This window comes from Dreissena polymorpha, unplaced genomic scaffold, assembly GCF_020536995.1.
Source record: "Dreissena polymorpha isolate Duluth1 unplaced genomic scaffold, UMN_Dpol_1.0 chrUn065, whole genome shotgun sequence".
Classification (NCBI taxonomy): domain Eukaryota; kingdom Metazoa; phylum Mollusca; class Bivalvia; order Myida; family Dreissenidae; genus Dreissena; species Dreissena polymorpha.
Genome location: NW_026273379.1, coordinates 100797 through 123485, shown reverse-complemented (window position 1 = coordinate 123485; position 22689 = coordinate 100797). Strand labels below are relative to the sequence as shown.

The 22689-nt window shown below is 33.4% G+C and overlaps 1 protein-coding gene across 2 annotated transcripts in view; it reads right to left on the bottom strand.

Moving 5' to 3' along the window:
* The window catches only part of LOC127863946 (uncharacterized), a 59644-nt gene extending 41962 nt beyond the window's left edge, over nucleotides 1–17682 (bottom strand). For both annotated transcript variants that reach the window (XM_052403626.1, XM_052403625.1), the window contains exons 1-2: nucleotides 16896–17682; nucleotides 15022–15229 (exon numbers count right to left, since the gene is read on the bottom strand). In XM_052403626.1, the coding sequence (XP_052259586.1) occupies nucleotides 15022–15229; nucleotides 16896–16898 (211 nt within the window). In that variant the 5' untranslated portion in view covers nucleotides 16899–17682. The remainder of the gene's footprint in view (nucleotides 1–15021; nucleotides 15230–16895) is intronic.
* Nucleotides 17683–22689: the final 5007 nt, after the last annotated feature.

The window sequence follows — 22689 nt, the reverse complement described above, 5'->3', positions numbered from 1 at the left end:
AAATATTTGTGCAAATGGGGTGTCACTGGGCCAATTGTTGTACTGCTCATTTGACACTTTACAGTAAAACTTGTTGTTCAATGTCATAAGTTGGCAGTCATTTAGTCCAGCCCAAAAAAGGGACCTTTTACACAATTCAATATTCAGTATCATAATTTAAGATTCAATGTGACAGACTTTCAATTGATTTAAGGGCTTCTAAATGCTCACACCTCACATCAAAGATGATAAACAGTCTCTGGAAAAACCACAATGGGATTTCAATCAGGCAACATTCATTTTAATTTGTTCCCAGCATTTCATAAGCACTTTTTATATTGATCATTAAATTGTTCATCATAATCCATAAATAAACATTTAAAATGTATTTACAATTTCTTTTGAACATTCTCTCCAAATGCTATATGACACTATTTCCAATATTCTATCAGAAATTGTGTTTTTGTTTTGTCTCTTTAATTCACCCTAGGGTGTGATGAAGATACAAAAAAGTATGTCAAGGGAAGCTCTGATTTTCTCATTAATTATTTCAAGATAAAAGAGTTGTACATTTCATGCAAGTAAATTTGCTTCAAAACATTAAGGGTATTGCACATGCTTGATAATAGTTTCTTTGTGTCTCACATCACTGAAGCACAAGCTGCTATCTACTGTTGTGCAAATGTCAAATTATAATCTAACTTTTATTTTTACCAGAAGTATTTAGTACAAATACCATTTCATAATTATTTGATGAGTTGATAAAACTTTTTACCTGAGAAATGGGGTTATATTTTCAATAAGTTGCCAGTAGCAGACATGGGGTAATCATAATTGTTAATCTGTTATCATCATGATTATTAATTGATTACTTTTTCATTAATCATGGATTGATAATTAATTATAGCTTTTGTATTACTTAAATAATAATTTTATAGATTACCTCTACAAGAGGTCATTACTCATTATTATTTTATGATTATGATTACTTTTGACCAAAAAGCAGATTCAATTTCAATTCATGGAGACAAATGACACATTAACAACATCAGACACTTGCCAACTTCTCATGTAGTTAATTACTCAAGTGGTGTAGATCTCTGGTAGCTCTCGGTCCGAGGGGTATTTAAAGGGATTAAGTCTGAACAATAGTTCTTATTTGGAACTTGCCTACAACTGGTTTTTCCGCTAATTTTACATGAGGTACAAATAAAATTGACCTAGATCCACGGGAATGCGTATTGTTATTCCCCCTACAGGTGAAAATGGAGGGGACTTATGGTTTTTGCTCTGTCTGTCAGTCAGTTAGTCTGTCAGTCACACTTTTCTGGATCCTGTGATAACTTTAAAAGTTCTTCATATTTTTTCATGAAACTTGAAAATATGGATAGATGGCAATATGGAGATTATGCACGTCACTTCATTTTGTTCCTACGTCAAGAATTCTGGTTGCGATGGCAACGAATAGATTAGAAATATTGCTGAAAATAGTGGATCCTGCGATAATTTTTAAAGTTCTACATATTTTTTCATGAAACTTGAAACATGGATAGAAGGCAACATGGAGATTATGCATGTCAATTCATTGTGTTCCAATGTCAATTATATCTGATTGGTATGGCAACAAATAGACTAGAAATATTGCTGAAAATGGCGGAGTTTCATCGGTATTGGACTTATATTGCTTGGAAATAGTCTTGTTCAAACTAAGTAAGTACGGTACCAGAATATTCATGTGACACTAGGGTCATAATGGTAAAAAGTTTTTTGTACCTAACGATTAGTGGAGTTCGGAATACAGTCTATTGCATTGATGATCTGCATTTATGCAAAAAATAAGTGTTGGAGCTTAATAAGGTGTGGGAACAGTTAAGTAATCAGTCAAATAATTGATTTCATGAGAATTTTAGTGAACCATGTTAACCCATGTATACAAGTTACATTTTGAAAAAGCAATTTATGCAACTTCTGCACCGGTGGAGAGTACCTGGCATTTTCTTTCCTTTCTGATAGAAGTTGAATGAGTGACCGCACTTTTCAAATGCCCATGAACATCAAATGCAATAATCGTGCAGTACCATGCATCTTTCTTTTTTGTGCAAGGTAATAGGATAAGAATTAAGGGTGTCACGGCACTCTGTGGGACGGTATATCGTAATAGTCTCCTCTCAGTACGGTGCATGATACGCCTTCGAGTGCGTATGGTACGGTACAGCATTTTTCATATGCGCCAACGCGCCAAGTAAACTTTAAATGTTTGGATGTTGTAACAATACGCGGCAAGAAAGATTCCATTGGCGCAATCAATAAAATATGTGGCACAGTAATTGGATCAATGTTAACGGAAATTCTCCTAATATCATCTCATATCACATTTTTAAATGACAAATTTTGTAATCATGAATTTAAAATAAAATAACATTTTTTACAAATTAAAGAAATGAATGTATGTAGAGGTCTTTAAATAAAATTGAAACAAATGGTTTAAAATGGTTTGAATGTTGCTTCCATCTGACAATACGTATCCCGTTACGTATTGTATCGTACAAACTGTACCGCGATACGTATAGTAATGAAGAGGCGTATCATGACACCCTTAATAAGAATAGGATTTTTTTTTATAGATGAACAGTGGTTGATAAAGGGTCTAGAAGCCCAAATATTATTAAATGCATGAATTAATACATTTGTAATCAATTTGATCACTTTGGTTGAGATTACCAATTAATAATATATCAATGAAAAAAACATTAATCATGTTAAAAAATAAGTTTTAATTAATTTCATTGATTTTTTTTCGAGTAATTGACCACATGTCTGCCCAGTTGCAACTGAGAGTAACATTCTTTTGTGACATAGACATTTTGCTTCACTTCATTATAAGAGCTATCACACTGCAGTTTATAAATTAACTGATAAGATAAGCTATTGGGGGACATCACCGACCCCAGTAGACAGATTATCTCCATAGCCAATTAAATATGCAGGTTTTGTTTTTTGCTATAATTAGCACATGCTTAACAGTTACATGTATATGTTTCAATTGTACTTTCTCGTGGAAGCTGTCTAAGCCAGCTTTTTACCTTACCTGACCTTTGTAAGACAGACTGTCCAATAAAATTTCCTGCGGCTAGACACAAATAAAGACACTTCATTTATTCCATTGGCTGATTTGAGCGATATATATATATGGTATGTCAATAAAAGATTCTTATTGTGTTTTCAACAATATCATGAAAATATTATTTTGATTATTTCACCATATTGACGTTGCCAAATGTGTGGGGAATGCTTGCAAAAAAATAATGATGTTATAATATATTATACATTTTGGGAAGTAATTTAAGTATTTCTTAAGTAAACGTGGACCCATTTCAATACAAGAAGTTTTATAAACTGGACCCATTTAAATACTAGAATTTGATAAAGTGGACACATTTCATACTTGAATTTTAATTTCTGTCATATCAATACAGTATACTTATTGAATTTGCTATGATATCTTTAACGCTACTGAAATTTACTTTTTGATACCCATTTATATGGTGTGCGGTAAAAATGCCATAGGTAAAAATGCCAGAGGTAAAAATGCCAGCGGTAAAAATGCCAGAGGTAAAGTGGTAAAAATGCCATAGGTAAAAATGCCATAGGTAAAAATGCCAGACGTTATATAGTAAAACAGATTTTTGAGCAATATTTTTTAAGGATATTGAGTATTGTACGGAAACATTTTTTTTTTAATTGAACATGTTGTTAATGGTTGGGAATTTGTGTTTCTTTGATGAATCGGTCATTAAAGAAAACTTGTTAAATTCATTGTAAAAGGATATTGAGTATTGTACGGATACATTTTTTTTATTAAACATGTTGTTTGAGAATAATGTGTCAGTAATACATGTTATTTTATATTGTATTCTAAAGATTCACATGCTTTTTTTAAGAAATGAAAGATTCAAATGTGTCTTATTCATATTGTTTCTGTGTCTTAAATGTGTCTTATTTATATGTGACTACGTGCATATTTTTTGAAGAAATGAAAGATTCATATGTGTCATATTTGTATTTTATCCATGTCTTAAATGTGTCTAATTTAAGACTACAGGCAATACCGCCAGTGCGATGCAATAGATCTTATTTCTTAATCTCCACTTTCACACTTAGCGCTGTCTTTAATAAGGCTACCTCTATTTCAAGGACAGATTACTGAAAACTAAATAACAAGTACAACGGTGATGTTGATCCATGTTGATGTTGATTCTAGCTAGATCATATTTAAGTAAATTATATTAGTTCGGAATTATACAATTGCGTATGCTATGCTTAGAATATATAGACATTTATTAACATTTATTAACTGTACTGATATCCACATCAAATAATGATTTTACCTGTATTATTTGCCATTGAACGCGTATTTAAAATAATAATGGTAAATAAAACGGATGCTTGCAATAATTGTCATTAACTTTTTCAAACGGTATAAATATAAGACAATGGTAGAGCGTTTACTATTTATTGAAGTTTTTTTTAAGGTACACAACAATTTAGCAATAAATGAAATCAGTTATTTTGGCAGTAAATCCAATTTTTCCAGTACAGTAGCCAGGTGCCTGTGTATTGAGCTAATAAGATAGTGATCAACACAGCAGGTTGCTAATACACAGTGTAGACTTCCCCTGACTTTGATTCGAGCACAATAAATCCCAATATTATAAAATTAACAGAACAGAACAGCGAGTTTATTTGCGACATAAGCATATACAGCTAAACATCAAACTACCATAATAATAAATACACAATACACATGCAGCAAAATAACACCAAAAATATGTTTATGCATTTTGTACAAATATATGACTTGTGAGAATGTGTGATGTAAGAGAAAGCTCTTTCTGTTTTAACAAAGTTAAGTGAATTTTTAAAATCCGCAATTGATAAAGAAAAAAATACAGTAAGATGTTATGTACAAAATTTAGTTGTGGGGGGAAATTTACTCTCTAAAAAATCTTTACATTATCTGCTCTAAGTTTAAATGCTGTAATTAGCAAGACGTATCAATACATGCCTCATTTAATAATCAATCTATTATGCATTTATATATAAGCAAATTTCTGATTTCAATAGTTTTATGGTTTCCCATATTTATGCCCCCTTCAAAGAAGAGGGGGTAGATTTTTTGTACATGTCGATCAGTCCGTCCGTCCACCGAATGGTGATGTATATCATTTGATGTATATCAAAGTTATAATGGCAGACACAGTATGGTGCCAGATAAGAAATTAGCCCTCCCCAATTGAATCAACTTTTTATAATACATTGTAATTTAAACATTTATAATTTGACTTCATTCTCATTCACAATCTTACTTTGTGTAAATTAGTATAAATAATGGTTTGTTTATTTTGTGTAGTTTAAATCATCGAAGAATGTGCTTAATTAAAAAAGTGCTTCAGTTTTATAAGTTAAGGAAAGTTTTAATAAATTGATCATTTAATATATGATTTAATTTATAAATTTAGTTTTCAAACAAGAGTCATTTAATAATTAAGATAAGAATTTAATTAATAATTTATAATTTTAATCCATTTATCAAGGAATATTAAATCTAAGAATTTAATCTAAAACAGGTGCTTGTTGATCAATTTATAATATAGGAAGATAATTTAATAAGGTGTCTTAGCTCAGGTAATATTAACCCTTTGCATGCTGGGAAATTTGTCGTCTGCTAAAATGTCGTCAGCTAAATTTCTAAAATTAGCATTTTCTTTGATTTTTTTCAATGAATATTATCAGAATAGCAAACAGTTAGGATCCTGATGAGACGCCACGTTCTGTGGCGTCTCATCTGGATCCAAACTGTTTGCAAAGGCCTTCAAAATTCGGTTCCCGCACTGAAAGGGTTAAATACCACACAATACCTGGAAATTAGACAGCATTTTGTCTTATTACCAGTTATTGTGTGGTGTAAATGGTGGATTGGTTGTTTATTGTCTTTCTGTGTTCATTTGCTGAAATATGACAATGAATTTATAAAAATGAAGCTCATTCTATTACAAGAAAGGAATTTTGTATAATGGAAGAGTTTTTAAGTTACAATATTCATGTAACGCACTGTTGTATCTTATGGAGAAATTGCCATTATTACATTATGCAGTAACAAGTCAACTAAACAGCCTGAATGTTGTTGGGTTAAAATGGTTAAAATGCTGATAGAAAGAAAAAGAATTCACATATGAAACATTATAAATTGCATGCTTATGTGCCTTCTTTATAAATTCCATGAGGTCTTTATATTTTATGCCCCCGGTAGGGTGGCATATAGCAGTTGAACTGTCAGTATGTCAGTCTGTCCGTCCGTCCGAAAAAAAATTAACGTTGGCTATAACTTTTGTAATATTGAAGATAGCAACTTGATATTTGTCATGCATGTGTATCTCATGAATCCGCACATTTTGAGTGGTGGAAGTTCAAGGTCAAGGTCATTCTTCAAAGTCAAAGGTCAAATTGCGGCACAGTAGGGGGCATTGTGTTTCTGATGAACACATCTCGTGTTTTATCTAAATTTAGAATAGCATATAATACATTTCATATTATTTGGTGTTCATCTGATTTGCTCATTTGTATTTTCAGTTTGGCCATGCCCAGGAGGGAGTGACTGAGTTATGGGGTGCAGAAGAAGCACAAGCCATCTCGACATGATGAATCATCCCCAACAGCGCTTGAGGATGGTTTCTTGCTCGATGAGGATGAATCCATAACTGAGAACTGAGGATGATACTTTTCTCAACACTGCATTGTATGAAGACAAAGCAACTCAGTGTGGTTAGTCATCGTCAACAACAGAACCAGACTCAGCTGACGTTGGAGACTGTCAAGTTGAGATCACTGTGCCTATCAGGGTTGAGTGTTACATACTGAACGAAGTGATCCAAAGCATTTTATTGTCAATACGCATGCTAGAGACCTGGACATTCGCTTTTTACATTCAGATCAAAGCATGGCAAAACATATTTAAGGATGAAAGTATGTGTTAATGAAGCAGGACACACCACTAACTTCATGGTTAGAAAGTTGCCCAGAACCATTTTTTGTGGGAACAAATTTCTAGTGATTATCGTTTTGCCCTTTAGCTCACCTGAGCACAATGTGCTAATGGTGAGCTTTTTTGATCGTCTTTTGGCAGTCGTGGAGTGCGTGTTGTGTGGCGTCAACATTTGCCTTGTAAACAATCTTGAGGCCACATTAATTGTCCAAACTTCATGAAATTTGGTCAGAACATTTTTCCAAATGAAATCTTGGACAAGTTAAAAAATTGTTCCGGTTTATTGTCCGTCATCATGAAACTTGGTCAGAAGATTTGTCAAAATGATATCTTGGGCAAGTTCAAAAATGGTTCCGGTTGGTTCAAAAACATGGGCACCAGGGGGTGGGGCATTTTTCCTTATATGTCTATATATAGCTATAGAAAAACCTGGTATCCGGACAATCTCTCCTACAGACAATCGCTCCTACGCTAAATTTGATAGGGCGGACGGTCGCTCCTACTATGTTTTGACAGGGCGGACAGTTGCTCCTACGATGTTTTGACAGGGCGGACAGTCGCTCCTACGATGTTTTGACAGGGCGGACAGTCGCTCCTACATTATTTTGCCAACCTGGACAATCGCTCCTACATTATTTTGTCAACCCGGACAGTCGCTCCTACATTATTTTGACTCCACGGCAAAATGTAGTGTACGCCGATCAAAGGCTAACACCTATGATTAACCGACAATTAAAATTGCCAACTTGTGTCGAAAAATGCGAAATAAGCCAGATATTTAAATTTGAAATCGAAAATGTCTGTACATTTGAATTCGCCATTATGTTGCATTTCATGAATTTTGTATTCAATGTATAATTGATTGAAGCGATTGAATGATTTGGAAAGTTCTAGTGATGTCGTTTAAATTTGTGAAACTACGATGATATGAGGTATAAAATACGCATCTTATGTATCCTTGGCAGGATAGCTCTGTTGGCTAATGCGTTTTTTACTTCGAGTCCTGCTGCGGGCTACTTTTGTTTTCCTTTTTTAAATTTTATTTTTGATTTTTTACTGGAGCTTTTAAAATTTAATGTTTACATTTATCAATATAAAGCATTTAATGACAAACTTCAAAACATGCCAAAATCTGTGAAAAGGCCCCTTTAATGTGACGCCATTCTGTAATCTTTATGCACGGTTCGCACATCATAGGTGTCAAAGTGGTCATTATCGATTGATACTACCATTGTTGTTATAGCAATTATTGATTTAATGCGGTTTTTATGTTTATTCCATTCGCAAAATGGCACTTATTCCAATAAATGTAATATAGGAAAGAATGTCCCTGATAGGAATAATGTAGGAACCATTGTCCAAAGTGCCCTTATAACTACCTTATATTTACAGAATCGACAAACTGTAACATAGTTTGTCAGTAAGTAAATTAATTAATTAAAATCAAATTGATCGGCTCATGTTAATTAAATTGGCTTTCTGTTAACAGGTTGGCAATTTTAATTGTTGGTTAATTATAGGTGTAAGCCTTTGATCAGCAAATAATATGTTTTGCCTTGGAGTCAAAAATAATGTAGGAGCGATTGTCCGGGTTGACAAAATAATGTAGGAGTGATTGTCTGGGATGGCAAAATAATGTAGGAACGACTGTCCGCCCTGTCAAAACATCGTAGGAGCGACTTTCCGCCCTGTCAAAACATCGTAGAAGCGACTGTCCGCCCTGTCAAAACATCGTAGGAGCGACTGTCCGCCTTGTCAAATTTAGCGTAGGAGCGATTGCCCGGGATTCGAAAAACCTTTTAAACACTCTATAGAGTGTCCCAATGATTTCATGAAAAACATGGCCACCAAGGGGCGGGGCTTTTTCCTTACATGACTATGGTAAAAACATGTTAACACTCTCAGTCGCATTTATAGTCCAATCTCCATGATGAAAAATTCTTATGTGATTATGAATTTTCTTCAGCAACATTAATACCCTGCCCCATACGATAATGGCTCTTATGCTTACATGTTTGTTGCCTGCATCACTGCAGAATATTAGCTGTTTTCTCCCGATATGTTATTAATTTTGTAATATCAACAACTTTCTTAATACGTGTAATACATTGCTTATTTTTTATGCCAGTTGTATTGATATGTGTTTATGAATGATGAAGTTTTGATGAAATATCATTAAATTGTAAAAACTATGTTCATGCATTCTTTTATTGCACAGACTAAAATTAAACCTATCTCGCCAAAACCACTGGATGCCTGAGAGTTTGCCTATATTTGGCGAGCTGCCTATCTCTGTAATCTCTGTTATCTATGTCTCTGATAAAACTAATTACTGCTGTGTTGTTTTTTTCATCCTTTCCATTTGTCTCTTTTATATGTCTGTCAAATACAGGGCATATTAAGGCTCGATTGGTCATTGTCGGCTCGGGTACTACTTACATGTACCCCGGGTACTCTTAAGTATACTTACATGTACCCCGGGTACGGTAAATATACTAAAACGTACCCGGGAATTTAAAGCTTAATCGGTCGTTGTCGGCTATTTTTATGTCCCCCACTATAGTAGTGGGGGACATATTGTTTTTGCCCTGTCTGTTGGTCTGTCTGTTGGTCTGTCTGTTTGCGCCAACTTTAACATTTTGCAATAACTTTTGCTATATTGAAGATAGCAACTTCATATGCTTGTGTATCTCATGAAGCTGCACATTTTAAGTGGTGAAAGGTCAAGGTCATCCTTTAAGGTCAGAGGTCAAATATATGTGGCCAAAATCGCTTATTTTATGAATACTTTTGCATTATTGAAGATAGCAACTTGATATTTGGCATGCATGTGTATCTCATGGAGCTGCACGTTTTTAGTGGTGAAAGGTCAAGGTCATCCTTCAAGGTCAGAGGTCAAATATATGAGGCCCAAATCGCTTATTTTATAAATACTTTTGCAATATTGAAGACAGTAATTTGATATTAGGCATGCATGTGTATCTCATGGAGCTGCACATTTTGAGTGGTGAAAGGTCAAGGTCATCCTTCAAGGTCAGAGGTCAAATATATGTGGCCCAAATCGCTCATTTTATGAATACTTTTGCAATATTGAAGATAGCAACTTGATATTTGGCATGCATGTGTATCTCATGGAGCTGCACATTTTGAGTGGTGAAAGGTCAAGGTCATCCTTCACAAGGTCAACCTTCAAGGTCAAACGTCATATAGGGGGACTTAGTGTTTCTCGAAGATAGCAACTTGATATTTGGCATGCATGTGTATCTCATGGAGCTGCACATTTTGAGTGGTGAAAGGTCAAGGTCATCCTTCACAAGGTCAAGGTCATCCTTCAAGGTCAAACGTCATATAGGGGGACATTGTGTTTCACAAACACATCTTGTTTTTAATTAAATATATTCACATTTATGTCAATTTTCTGTAAAATGGCCTCTATATTATCGAAACTCATACTCACAAAGCATGTTGAGGCAGTTTTTTTTAAATAGAAGTTTGTTTAAGATAATCGGTAGTGCGTTTTACGACATAGGATTTTAGTCGGGAATACAACTCGAGTACAGTCTAATATCGACCGGGTACGATTTAGTATATTTACCGTACCCGGGGCACATGTAAGTATACTTAAGAGTACCCGGGGTACACGTAAGTAGTACCGGAGTCGACAATGACCAATGGAGTCCATATTAAGGGATTAATTATGTCATGCCTGGGGTCGGGCAGCTTCCAGTACTTTGTCCGGAGTATTAGTCTTTAACTGTATCACCTATTCACATGAAACTTCATATATGCATATATGGATAGATCTCACTGATTAGAAGTTCAGTGCACAAGAACTATAGCTATAGCCCTCTTCATTACTTTATTTATCTCACTTTTTTATTGTCCGGGTCATAACGTAATTACAATAAGACCCATTTACATCAAACTTCGAACAAAGGTAGGTTGTGGTGTATAGAAGTGCAGCGTTCAACAATCATAAGTCGAGAACTCTGGCTTGCATATTTCACAATTCTATGCCTTTGTTGGTTTCACATTTTTTCTTGGTTTCCTGTTTTCCTGAAACTACTAGTTCGTGATTGAAAATTAAGTTTTTATTACATTTAGAAAGGAAATCATACTGCTTATATGTGTTATATCAAATATTTCAGTTGTGTGTGGTATTTTGTATTTTATACACAATAATGAAAAGTGATATAAGTCATTGGTGTTATATGTCTGTTTGTTTAGAGGGAAAAAGACAGCACAGGAACTAACGTCTGGGATATCATATCCTTATCAGAAAACAAAACAGTTAATAACTGAAACTGCAAATATAACTCAAATGTATTTAAACATCATCGATTCTATTGGAGAAGTGGTGTGTCCCATAATTGAAACTAGCCAGTACAGTATGTTTCAAGAAGACTCCCTCATGTCTCTGCTAATAACGCTACCAGTGCATGGTGTTGTTAAAGATAAAAAACAAACAACTACAACAACAAATAAATGAACCTAACACACTGCCCTATTCAGGCATTTTGTGTAATAATTAAAACAACTTGTGGAATGTAACCGGTACACTAAGGTACGACATTGCACCGAAAATGTTTGCAAGCTAAATTTCTAGGAAAAAAACCTCCAAAACTGTTACACGGGAATAAACAGCAAAAGAAATACAATTCCGAATGACAATAATTATGCTTCCAATGTTATTGTTTTTCTGGATTGTATTTATCATCACAGAAATGGATAAAAGAAACGTTTGGATTATCAAAAGGTAAATGTAATATATTTTCGAGATAAGTCACTATATTATTTATACAGTCATTCAAAATTATGGAACGTTTTAAATTCATCTTTCCAGAAATAGCCATATATGGGTCTAATCTCTTTCAAAAAGACATTTTATTCAACGTAACGTACCGAGTTAAGAAAATTAAAAAATTATAAATTGATTTTGAAACCTTAAAAAGAAAACATCAATTATTTAATAAAGTTTGGTGTCTTTTACTCTTTATACAATGGAATATATTGCAATGGGTATAACCTGTTTATTGAAGTCTGATCCCCCCCCCCCACTCCCTTCTCTGGTCAAACTCCCATTGGAGTTCTTTATAAATTGGAGTTAAACGGGGATCCCCCGTCAATCTCCCATTGGGGTTAAATTTAAATGGGGGATTGACGGGGTCCCCCGTGAAAACCCCGTTGGAGTTTAATGGATATGGGAGATGGACGAGATCCCCCGTCAAAACCCCACGGGGGAAGAAAATCTACAAACACTTTATTTTCTTATTAAAGTACATATTTCTTACAATTATAACTTAAACATGTGTATTTGTAAACATTGAAACAGAAAACAAAGCATAATATTTAAATTACATTTTTTGTAAAATATAGGTAAAATTCTCCCGTCTGGAAAAAACTCCCGTTGGAGAATTGCAATTCTTAACGGGGGAGCCAAAACCCCGTTGGGATCCAACGGGGGATGGCAACTTTATCATCAAATAACTCTACTTTCCAAAAACATTTTAACTCTTTTTTTTCAATTATATGTATGTACTCAATGCCCCCTACAAATATGCAAAATTTCATAACAATTGTTCAATAAATAAAAAAATAAGTTTGCAAATAATCTGGATTTGCAAACTTAATCTGGATACTGTTTGTTCCTACATTCTAAAATCCATCATACTGTCTGCATAATCAGGTATGTATTTTAAATGTACTTATCTCAAACCTAAAAATACCATCCGTCAAGTAAATCACCTATAATTACATATTTGCATTTAATAAATTATTACAGAGAGTTGATGATGTAATACCTATGAAATTACTATAAAATGTGTGATTGTAGTGGTCATATTTAACCTTATACTGAGCCATAAAAACAAAAAATGCAACAACAAAACAATTGTCGCTTTATCCTTAGTCTACAAACTATATGGCCATCTATTCAAACACAGAAAGCGCAGTAAGCATATCGGCGGAACAAACTAAATTAAGAAAAAAATATTCGCGAATGTTTACTGAAATGATATTTTTCTTCAGCAATGATAATAACCATCTAAAACCAATACAAACATCTCAAATGCGCGTGTATGTTTACGATGTATTTAAGAAAACGACAGTAACACCGCGTAAAATTGAAGTTCTAACATGGCAAGCAAACCGTGCTATGTGTTTACTTCTTTAATGGTTCCGTCTCGACAACAGTATTTCTATTTGTCAGCGTTTTATTTGAATGCACAGGCTTATTTTAAAGTGGTCTTCTTATTTAGTATTGCTTTAGGTTTGAATGGATAAATTTGCAAGGAAATCGACTGATTCACTGCACACACAAAACTGACAATGCTTGATATAAGTTTGTTTAGTATTTGTGACATTTCTTTGAGTGTTATGGATATAACAAACGAGCTCGATGCGCATTATTGGTCTGGAGATTTAAGGCGCTGGCCCATTGAGCTTTAATGACGTAGTTATAAGTTATATGTTCACCTAGATTTGCTATATATCAAATCCTTACATTATTAAACGGCCGCTAACTCATTATTCTGCGTCTTAGCTACCCTCTTTAAGAACTAAAATAAAATCGAAATAATCATTGTTGATATAGATTGTATTATGTGACCAAATTTATGTATCAACTGATTGATGTAAAGGATAAGTCGTGTTTAAACTGAAGTGTGTTGAAGACGTTTTTTAGTTGTAGATACGACAGGTTATAATATGTTTAAACTTTACTTTAAAATTTACGATGAGCAAATTGACATATTTTCCTACCGGAAGGTCCGTATCCTGTTTGAGCGTACGTACCCAGTATAAAAGATAGTAAGTTTCCCTTTAAAGGTTTATTTCCATATTCCCACATTTAATAGGAAGAAAGTTTGTAGATCAGCGCATAGAGACATAAATTATAAATTGGGGTGAACATGATTCAAATATTTAGAGGACAATCCTATGTCGCATACAACAAATCCTTTTTGTTATATATAGGCATCAATCAGTGTTGCTTTATACGAATGACATGGTGTATTTCCATCGATTGGGAACCAAAATGAAGGATCATATTGTAATTGCCCTTGCGAAGAGGCCAACAACAAGAGGGAAGTTATGCGTTTCCAAATGTTAAGGGACTGTTAACCACGAATGACGAAAAACGAAACGTTCTAAAATACCGTATTTTTTACAATTATTAGTTTATATTGATTAAAATATCACGACTGGTGTCGGTCAATAGCGATACATCGCTAATGTTATACGTGTTATGTACAAACCGACTTTAAATAAAATTTGTATTTGTATTTTGCATTTGTATTTGGTATATTACATTACTTGAAAAAAGTTTTTATTTTTATTTTTACTTTATTTTTTTTATTTCTACTGGGTATGTCTACCAGGTAACTACCAGTTAACTATATATAACGCAAGAAGATTGATCATCATCGTCACGTGGTAAACCCAGAAATGCAAATTGTGCATGCGTAGTGAATTGTATTTATATATAAAATGATCAATCTACTTGCGTTATTTATAGTGTGTATATCGTTATGTCACATTTTTCGCGATGTACTTTCGATTTCACATCGCGAAATTTTATTACCGAATATACTGTAAATATGAACTTTTTTCAAGTGATGAAATATACCAGTCGTGATATTTTAATCAATATAAACTAATAATTGTAAAAAATACGGTATTTAATAACTTTTCTTGTTTTGGCATTCGTGGTTGACAGTCCCTTTAAGACAAGGGACTTACACCGGTTTGTGTAAATGACAATGCCACTGATGTATAAAATGTTTCAACCTGTATGTTTTTAATATAATTATTTCAAAATAATGATCACTCTTATAACATGTAAAGTGTTCAAAATATCATATACAAAAAGACTATCGGTTCCTTGGAAACGGTGATAAATTGTCTGAAACGTGTAATTATAACCCCGTGACCTTACTAAAGATGTTCAAACATAATTATGTTAATATTTCAAACATAAACGAAGATATAGAATAGCTCCCTACCTCGCATCCTAGATCGGATTATTTCGGACGAAATTCGTTTTTCTAGATTAGCTCGAAACTCAATTTCTCCATTGAGTTTCATAAACGTAGACTTTTCCACTAAGACGAAAAGGTCGTGATGTGGATTCAAATAATGTTCTGAATTCGCATTGTCTTGTGAATCAGCGATTGCCTTGGGCAGTTTGTATTCACAGATGCGTTCACCATCCTTCAATCAAACGTGGTACAATAATGGTACACATATATACTAATACATTCCATATTCAACATCATATTTTTAGAACACACACATACCTTTTGTTTGTTTTGTATATCATAAATAAAAGTAAAATAAATTATTTTACAGCTTTTAAAAATGTGTATCTTACCGTGTCAAGTGGGCAAAGGTCATTTGTTATTATGTATATACTATTGAGTCTCAACTGTAGGTAGCTATGTCTTACAAATGCAACATTACCTACATGTTTACTATCAAAATCGACACAGTCATACAAGCGAACACACAAACCCCACCTATAAGGAGGACACCAACGGCATTTTCTCCAAAATAGATTAATTAAAAAACATTTACATTCCATTTTCAATTAGATAAAGTGTGTATCGAATAAAAATGTTAAATTGATCAAATAATAAGACACAAATATATTCGATGTCACTTATTTCGATTAACTCCGCTCGTGGGATACGCACTCACGTTACTAAACACACTAAACTTGAATGACCATTTCATAACACCCGTATTGAAAGTGTGCATGGGGTAACGCGGTATTTCATGTACATTTCTTTCAGAACGAGTTAACTACATCTTTTGATTGCCCACCGCCCGCTTTAAGTGACCCCGGGACAACTTTGTATAACTTTTGAAATTAATAGTTTATTAAGTGATCGCAAAAATGAGACTACGTGTCTTTCAACCAGTAAATACATTAAACTGGTACATTGTTTTGTAAATGTAATACCGTAGTAAACGTTAATATGCCATTTACATGAAACCTTGCAAGTAGAGAATCTTAACAGTGAAGAGATTTCAAAATCAAAACCATTTTGACATTGGTATTGAGTGACTTTGACATATGACGGACCTGAATCTGGAACTCTATATCAATGAATAACATACTTTAAGATGGGCACAAAACAGGACCAACGGACAGGGCGGCAAGACGGCGAGAGTGCCGGAAGAAGAAACGCGGAAAACGTTATGACATAAAACCCCTGTTTGTAAAACGCCATTTCATACGTTATATAACATTGTGTTGCCTTACAGGCATGAAGTGGCTTTGGAGTTAAATGGGAAACAAGCGGATGCGTTCCAAACATGTACATCCCTTTAATGTTTGTTTCAACGTTACACGTTTTTTTGTTACATTGTACGTGGTTAATAAAAAAATATGCCGATACGACATTATTAAGAAGATATTGATTTTAAGTCTGTGCAAGATTTGGCAATAAAGTTTTATTTTTCGATCGTTGAATTCAACTAATTTAAACATAAAAACACCTGCCCGGGGTATTGTTATACCATAATACCGACACATGTCTAAAATGGACGTATCTTGTCGAATTCCAATAAGCCAACGAAATATTAATTTCTATTGGTGAATTCGAAATAATGCATGTTATACAGATCACTTTTCACTTTGAGTATCAATCACACAGTAAAGACGCATTTTATAAGCAGAACCAGTTCCGTGTGCATCAGATGTGTGTACACTTCTTTAATAGACACAGTGTCGTTCATAAATCATATTTGCTTACGCGGTATTTGTTTTAGATTGCAACACATCCATTAAACGAACCAAGCGGGCATGATTTTATCGTTTGTTAGTCATCGATAAATTATGTGTTCATGTCTTTATTTTAAATTAAAGCCTTACCATGTAAGCCTTGCGTATTATTCTGGTCACTTTCTCGAAGTCGTCTTTGTTTACAGCTTGCTGAAGCTCGTCTCCCTCATATGCCGATTTGTGAATCTTAAAGTGTTCCTTCAACAGGTCATAGCGCGCTGAAAAATAAATGCTGTGTAAGACATGTTTTTTTTAGTATTAACCATACATCATATCAGTATCATATTCGTAACGACATTTGATAAAAACAAAATGTCTTTCGAGAAGGAAAGTGTCGTTTAGAAATGCACATACATGATTGAATGGGAACGAAGTGGCAGCATGGCATACACATAATCCATTATATTCTAAGGTGTATGGTTTACTCGATTTGTCAGGAACACATTCACCTTTCAGCTTAAAAGTGTATAGAACACTTTTGTGAAGCTTTATTTGGTATTTTATATATTAATTCTGCAAATTGTGTGATACTGTTTGTATTAAAGGTAATTTTTTAATAATTAGTTTAAAAATATTGATTTTATCTCGATTGCATCGAAAGCCTTAGGCTTATTTGAAACGCTCTCGAGTCCGTTTCCTGGGACTAGAATCAATACCTGATGTCTTTGAGTGAGATCGAAAGAACGTACCCAATGTGGGGATCGCATCCAATGTGGGGATCGAACCCGTGACCTCCCGATCGCTAGGCGGACACCATACCCACTACTCCGCGACGACCTTTTATCAATTGCTTTGAATATTAGTATAATTGTAATGCAGCTTTGATACCTTGCGAAGGGATTAAACTGCGAGAATCCAAAAGTGCAGGTCATCGATGTTTCCGATCGAAAAACACACATTTAGTCGTCGTATACAACTTAAATTGAACGGTACTCGAATGTTGTTTTTGTTAGATTCCGACATGACAAGTCAAGTACCTATATTAGTTCTACTAAACCGAGTTGAAACTACTGACCAAATGTTTTATTTTTAGTAGCAATTAACAGCTCCTCAGTATTTCTATTCAACAGCACAGGACATACTCTTAAAAATGCTTTATCAAATGCATCGTAATACAGTTCATAGTTGTTTTATAGAAAACAGATATTCGTTCTGCAGAATTTTTTTTTAATGGTTTAAGCAAAATGAGAACACAGCTTATTTTATTAATACACAGTCCATTAACAATTAATAGCTGGCAGGTAAAAGTTAAGTAGACGAGATTGTTCCCCGGCGTGTTAAAGGAGGTTACACGTTTCGCAGTTGGACAAATTGTTCAAGTTATGACAAAAGTGGTTTGTTTAATATTCTTGCAACTTGTAAAATCAGATTATGTTTATTTTTTTTATTATTTTTAACTTAACGCCATGGTTATTGTTGCTATGTTTAGTGTATCAACTACTTTTCAAGACCCAACAACAAATCAGTACATGAAAACACCGAATGCGTAAAATAGATTCAACCTGTTCATGGCGTCGGCATAATGCAAACATATAAAGCTTCCAAAATTTGATATGCTCATATTATATTATCTGAACGTACATATGGTAAGTAATGCATACATCAACATGTTGTTTTGATTGAGAAAAAAATGCAAATCAATAAATAAAAGTTTAGAAGCAATGGAAGGAAATACAAATCTAGCGTTTATTTGTCTTTATCCATAGTGACTGGGTTCTTTCGGAGAAAAATCTATTTCTTAGTTTAATGAAATGGAGTTATATATTAAAAAGTGTGAATTTAAATATAAACAGTATATTTCAAATATATTTGAAACACAAAAGATGAGTAAACACAAAATAGGATATTATATCTAGGTAGCTTAAGCAATTTTATTTGGGGATGTGAATTGTATATTCCTTATGAGAAAGACAAAAATGTAGAAAACTTACGTAGGCATGACATAGTGTTCGATTTCAGGTACATGTTCATATCAGGTGCATTTATCAGTAAAAGTTATTTACATATATATTAACATACATTTATTTTTAACAGTTTACGAAATAACATTTGTTATTTACATACATATATATATACAAATAGTACGAATCATATACCATTTTTACAACGTTGGTATTGTAATTGGTGCATTTGTATTTTGCGATTGTATCGGTAATGTGTATCATTTCAGATTCAAGCTCATAAAAATATTACTATCCGATATATCTACGCGTGCTTCCGTTACACAGTCTATTTAAGTGGAACACTGTGTCTGGAAATATTCGGATAAACCTCCCTCGTGGATACAGTTAAATAGATTTTATCATGGTTAGTCAACGTTGTAAGTGCGGTACAGTTTTACAAGCTTGACAACCTAACCCGAAAGCAAAACGTTAGGTTGAGGCGCATGTAATTGTAAAGGTGACCAACTTTTAAGTTTGTACCGTCTGCTCATGTTAGTCAAGCAATCTAATTCAAGGAACTAGGTTACTTCACATGAGAGAACTATTTGTATATACTAATGATAAAATTGAATAGCATGATATGTGATGGACAATTTATCACGCGAACAATTTTTCGAAGATGTCAATGTTGCACATTTAGACAATTAGAGCACACATGTATATCAAGATTGTTATGTGAGAGACAAATGCATTGCATTTGCATTCACAAATAAATAAACTTTACAAATATAATATATGCACATTTGGTTAATTATTGTAACCTAATAAATAGAATAGCACGATATACGATGGACAACTGTTATACACTTGGATATAAATATGTACATCTACAGCAATAAACAGGGTGTTTTTCTGCTAATTTGGTTTAAAAAAAGTTGTGAGTGTTTTCATCGGTGCTTTAATAAGAGGCTGGGATAAAGAGAAAACGTGGAATGCCATTTATCACATGTACAGGCTTTACAGGCGGATGGTTGTGAGTATTATTATACTCATTTTATGTATAAGGTGATAAATAATTAATTGTGTGAGTATATATTGTCTCTTAGCACAAGTGATTTATGTATATATATATTCCTAGGTGTTTTATTATACCTTTGTTACTTGAGGACATTAATTCTTAAAATTGTATTATGTTTGGATGTTTGCAATAGTATTCATTAATGTGAAGTTCTCAAATTCCATGTATAGTGGGCATTCTAAAAAAAGTGACATTCATCTTCTAGTGTATTTCAAGATAAGCATTTTCATTCGTGTTTTGATATTTTGTTTGGTTTGTGCCACCTTCCTGTTTCTACAGCGAGTTTGTGTGATGATGTTCTGAGACAAATGAAAGCTTGTCGGTATTTTTTATTATATTTTAACAGTTGAGATCATTTGTATAGCCAAAGTCGTGGAAAAGAGAACAGAATAGAACATGATTTTATTACACATAAACTAACAGTTTCTAGTATAAAACAAAATGAAAATACAAAATACATGAATATAGTAAGTCGTTTTTGCAGAAATTATATAATCAAGTAATGGATGAACTTAACAGATATTTAAACAAAAACTCATTTTTATCTCTCATGTAAAAAGCGTATCTAGCTATGCATGGAACCGTTTTTGTAGGTCGTTGTAATCGATGATAGAGTAAAACAATATTTTTTTAAACACAAAAAATTATACAATTTGAATCCGAATCTCATAACATTTAAGTAGCACACAAAATACCGAATAATGGAAAAGTATATCAGTTGATGCTCTTGAGGACATGTGGAATTCATTGTTTAAGTTTTGCAAGAAAATAGCTTGTTCTCTTTGTTTTAGAGATGATATAAATAAGTCTTCGTTTTCAACACCCTGATTTAGCCATATATGAAAAAGGAAGCCTTATTGTTCTAGACATTCCTTTAATGATTTTACCCAAGGCGGTTTGTTTGTGTTAGCTTCTAGTTCTAACATCATTTTGTATGTGATTTTGACTAGTTTGGTCTCTGGGCATTTTAAAATTTTGAACCAGTATCGAAAAATGTTAGCTACATTGCTGCATTTAAGAGGAAATCGCCAAAGTTGGCTGTATACACAATTATTTTGTGTTTGTACCTTAACTCCTAATAGCTGTTTGTAAATTTATAAGTGTATCGTCTCTTATCTTTTACTATTATTAAAACCCCAGACCTCACTTGCATAATTCAGAATTGGTGTTATTAGTTTATCAAATAGAGATATCGGTGAATTTATATAGATATGATTTTAATTCAAATATGGCTTTTAGGGCCTGGCCTGCAAGTTTAACGAATGTTAGGTTGAAGGATCCTTGTGAGGAAAATGTTGAGTCTGGACAGTTTACTGCTTTAAAATATCTAGCATAGGTATTATGTGATATGCTTGTAGATGTGTTGTTTGTATATGCTTTTTAATAGTTTCCAGTAGTTATTTGCATTGGTTATTCTGGCGTTTATTAGTTTTTCTGTATTTTTTCTATCTTGTTGGAACTTTTTTGATCTTATAAGTGATTTGTATTGTGACCTGACTTGCACCATATTTTCCTGTTTTCGTCACTATTATCTGATCCATGATTACTGAGGGTTTCGTAAACTTCTGCCTGTTTTCGTTTACATTCACTGTCATACCAAAACAACTATTTTGCTGTTGTGTCAATGTATTTCTGTGTTTGATGTTTTGTTTGAATGGTGAGCAAGTTTTGATAAATAAGTTGCAAAATGATTCAAGATTATCATCAATTTCTGATGATTGGGTAATTATGTCTATATTTGAGATTAGATTGTGTTATTTATTCATATTTTTTGAGATTCAAGGTTCTTGAAAAGTACTTATCTTTTATTTTCATTCCATATAAAAGTATGATCTATTTAGGGTCAAGTTTTTGGTTATTTTCACTGTTTATATTCAATTCTGTGTTTATTTCAGTTTTAATGGAAAATTCTATTTTGCAGCGATTTGATTTGATGCTTGGATCTAAAATTGAGGATTGTGTGAAATGTGGCATCATTTCAGGCATACAAAGTACATAGTCAACAACACTGCAACCAGCGTCCTTAATACATGTGTACCGACCTAAGTGCGAGTCTTCACATACACCTCTCATGATGCGGAGGCCTGTTTGTTTACAGAAGTCAATTGACAATTTACCATTTTCGTTTACAATTATGGCTCGACTGTTTCGCACCAAGAATACATCTGTACTGTTAACATCAGGCAGCATATATAAGTTATGCAGGTATTCATCATCTACAAATACAGTCTTGTTTTCATATATAGCATTCAATTCTACAATATCTTGTATTAATGAATTATGAATGTTTTCACCATCATACACTTCTCTCACACTTCCAGTTGGTCCATTGTATAAAAGACATAAACAAACATCATTGTCTGAGGTGAACACAAACTCATGTATCTTTAACCAAATTATTCTATCATTTTTATATTTAAGCAATTCTTCATTTTAATTCAGATTATTTCTAATATATGTAATAAGTCCTCCACTGGCTCTTGTTGTATGTGTATGCTTGTTTGCTCTGTTCAATATCAAAGGTGAAAAGCCATCCACTTTGCAATTGTGGTGCTTGTTCAACCAGTTCTCTGTTGTTATGTCTTTATTCAAAAATAATGATCATACTTCTTCAATGTTGTTTAATTTGTCAAATCTGCTGCCAATTAATCATTGAATATTCCAGAGGCAGAAATCGAGTCCATTTTCATCCTGTATTTCCTATTGTGCTGTGTGTGGGTGTTCCTGGTCTGTCGCTGCAGTTTGTGTGTTTATTGAATTCGGATTATTTACATCTTTGGTTGTTGCACTGAGTTGGGTTTCCCTTTGTCCCTAATTTTAGAAGCGGAGCGGTTTCTTTTCGTTGCATGTGGCGTCGGCGGTCCTTGTGTAGTTTTGTTTTTCATTGTGTTATTGAGAACATTGGAGAGTGCATTTACTTTTT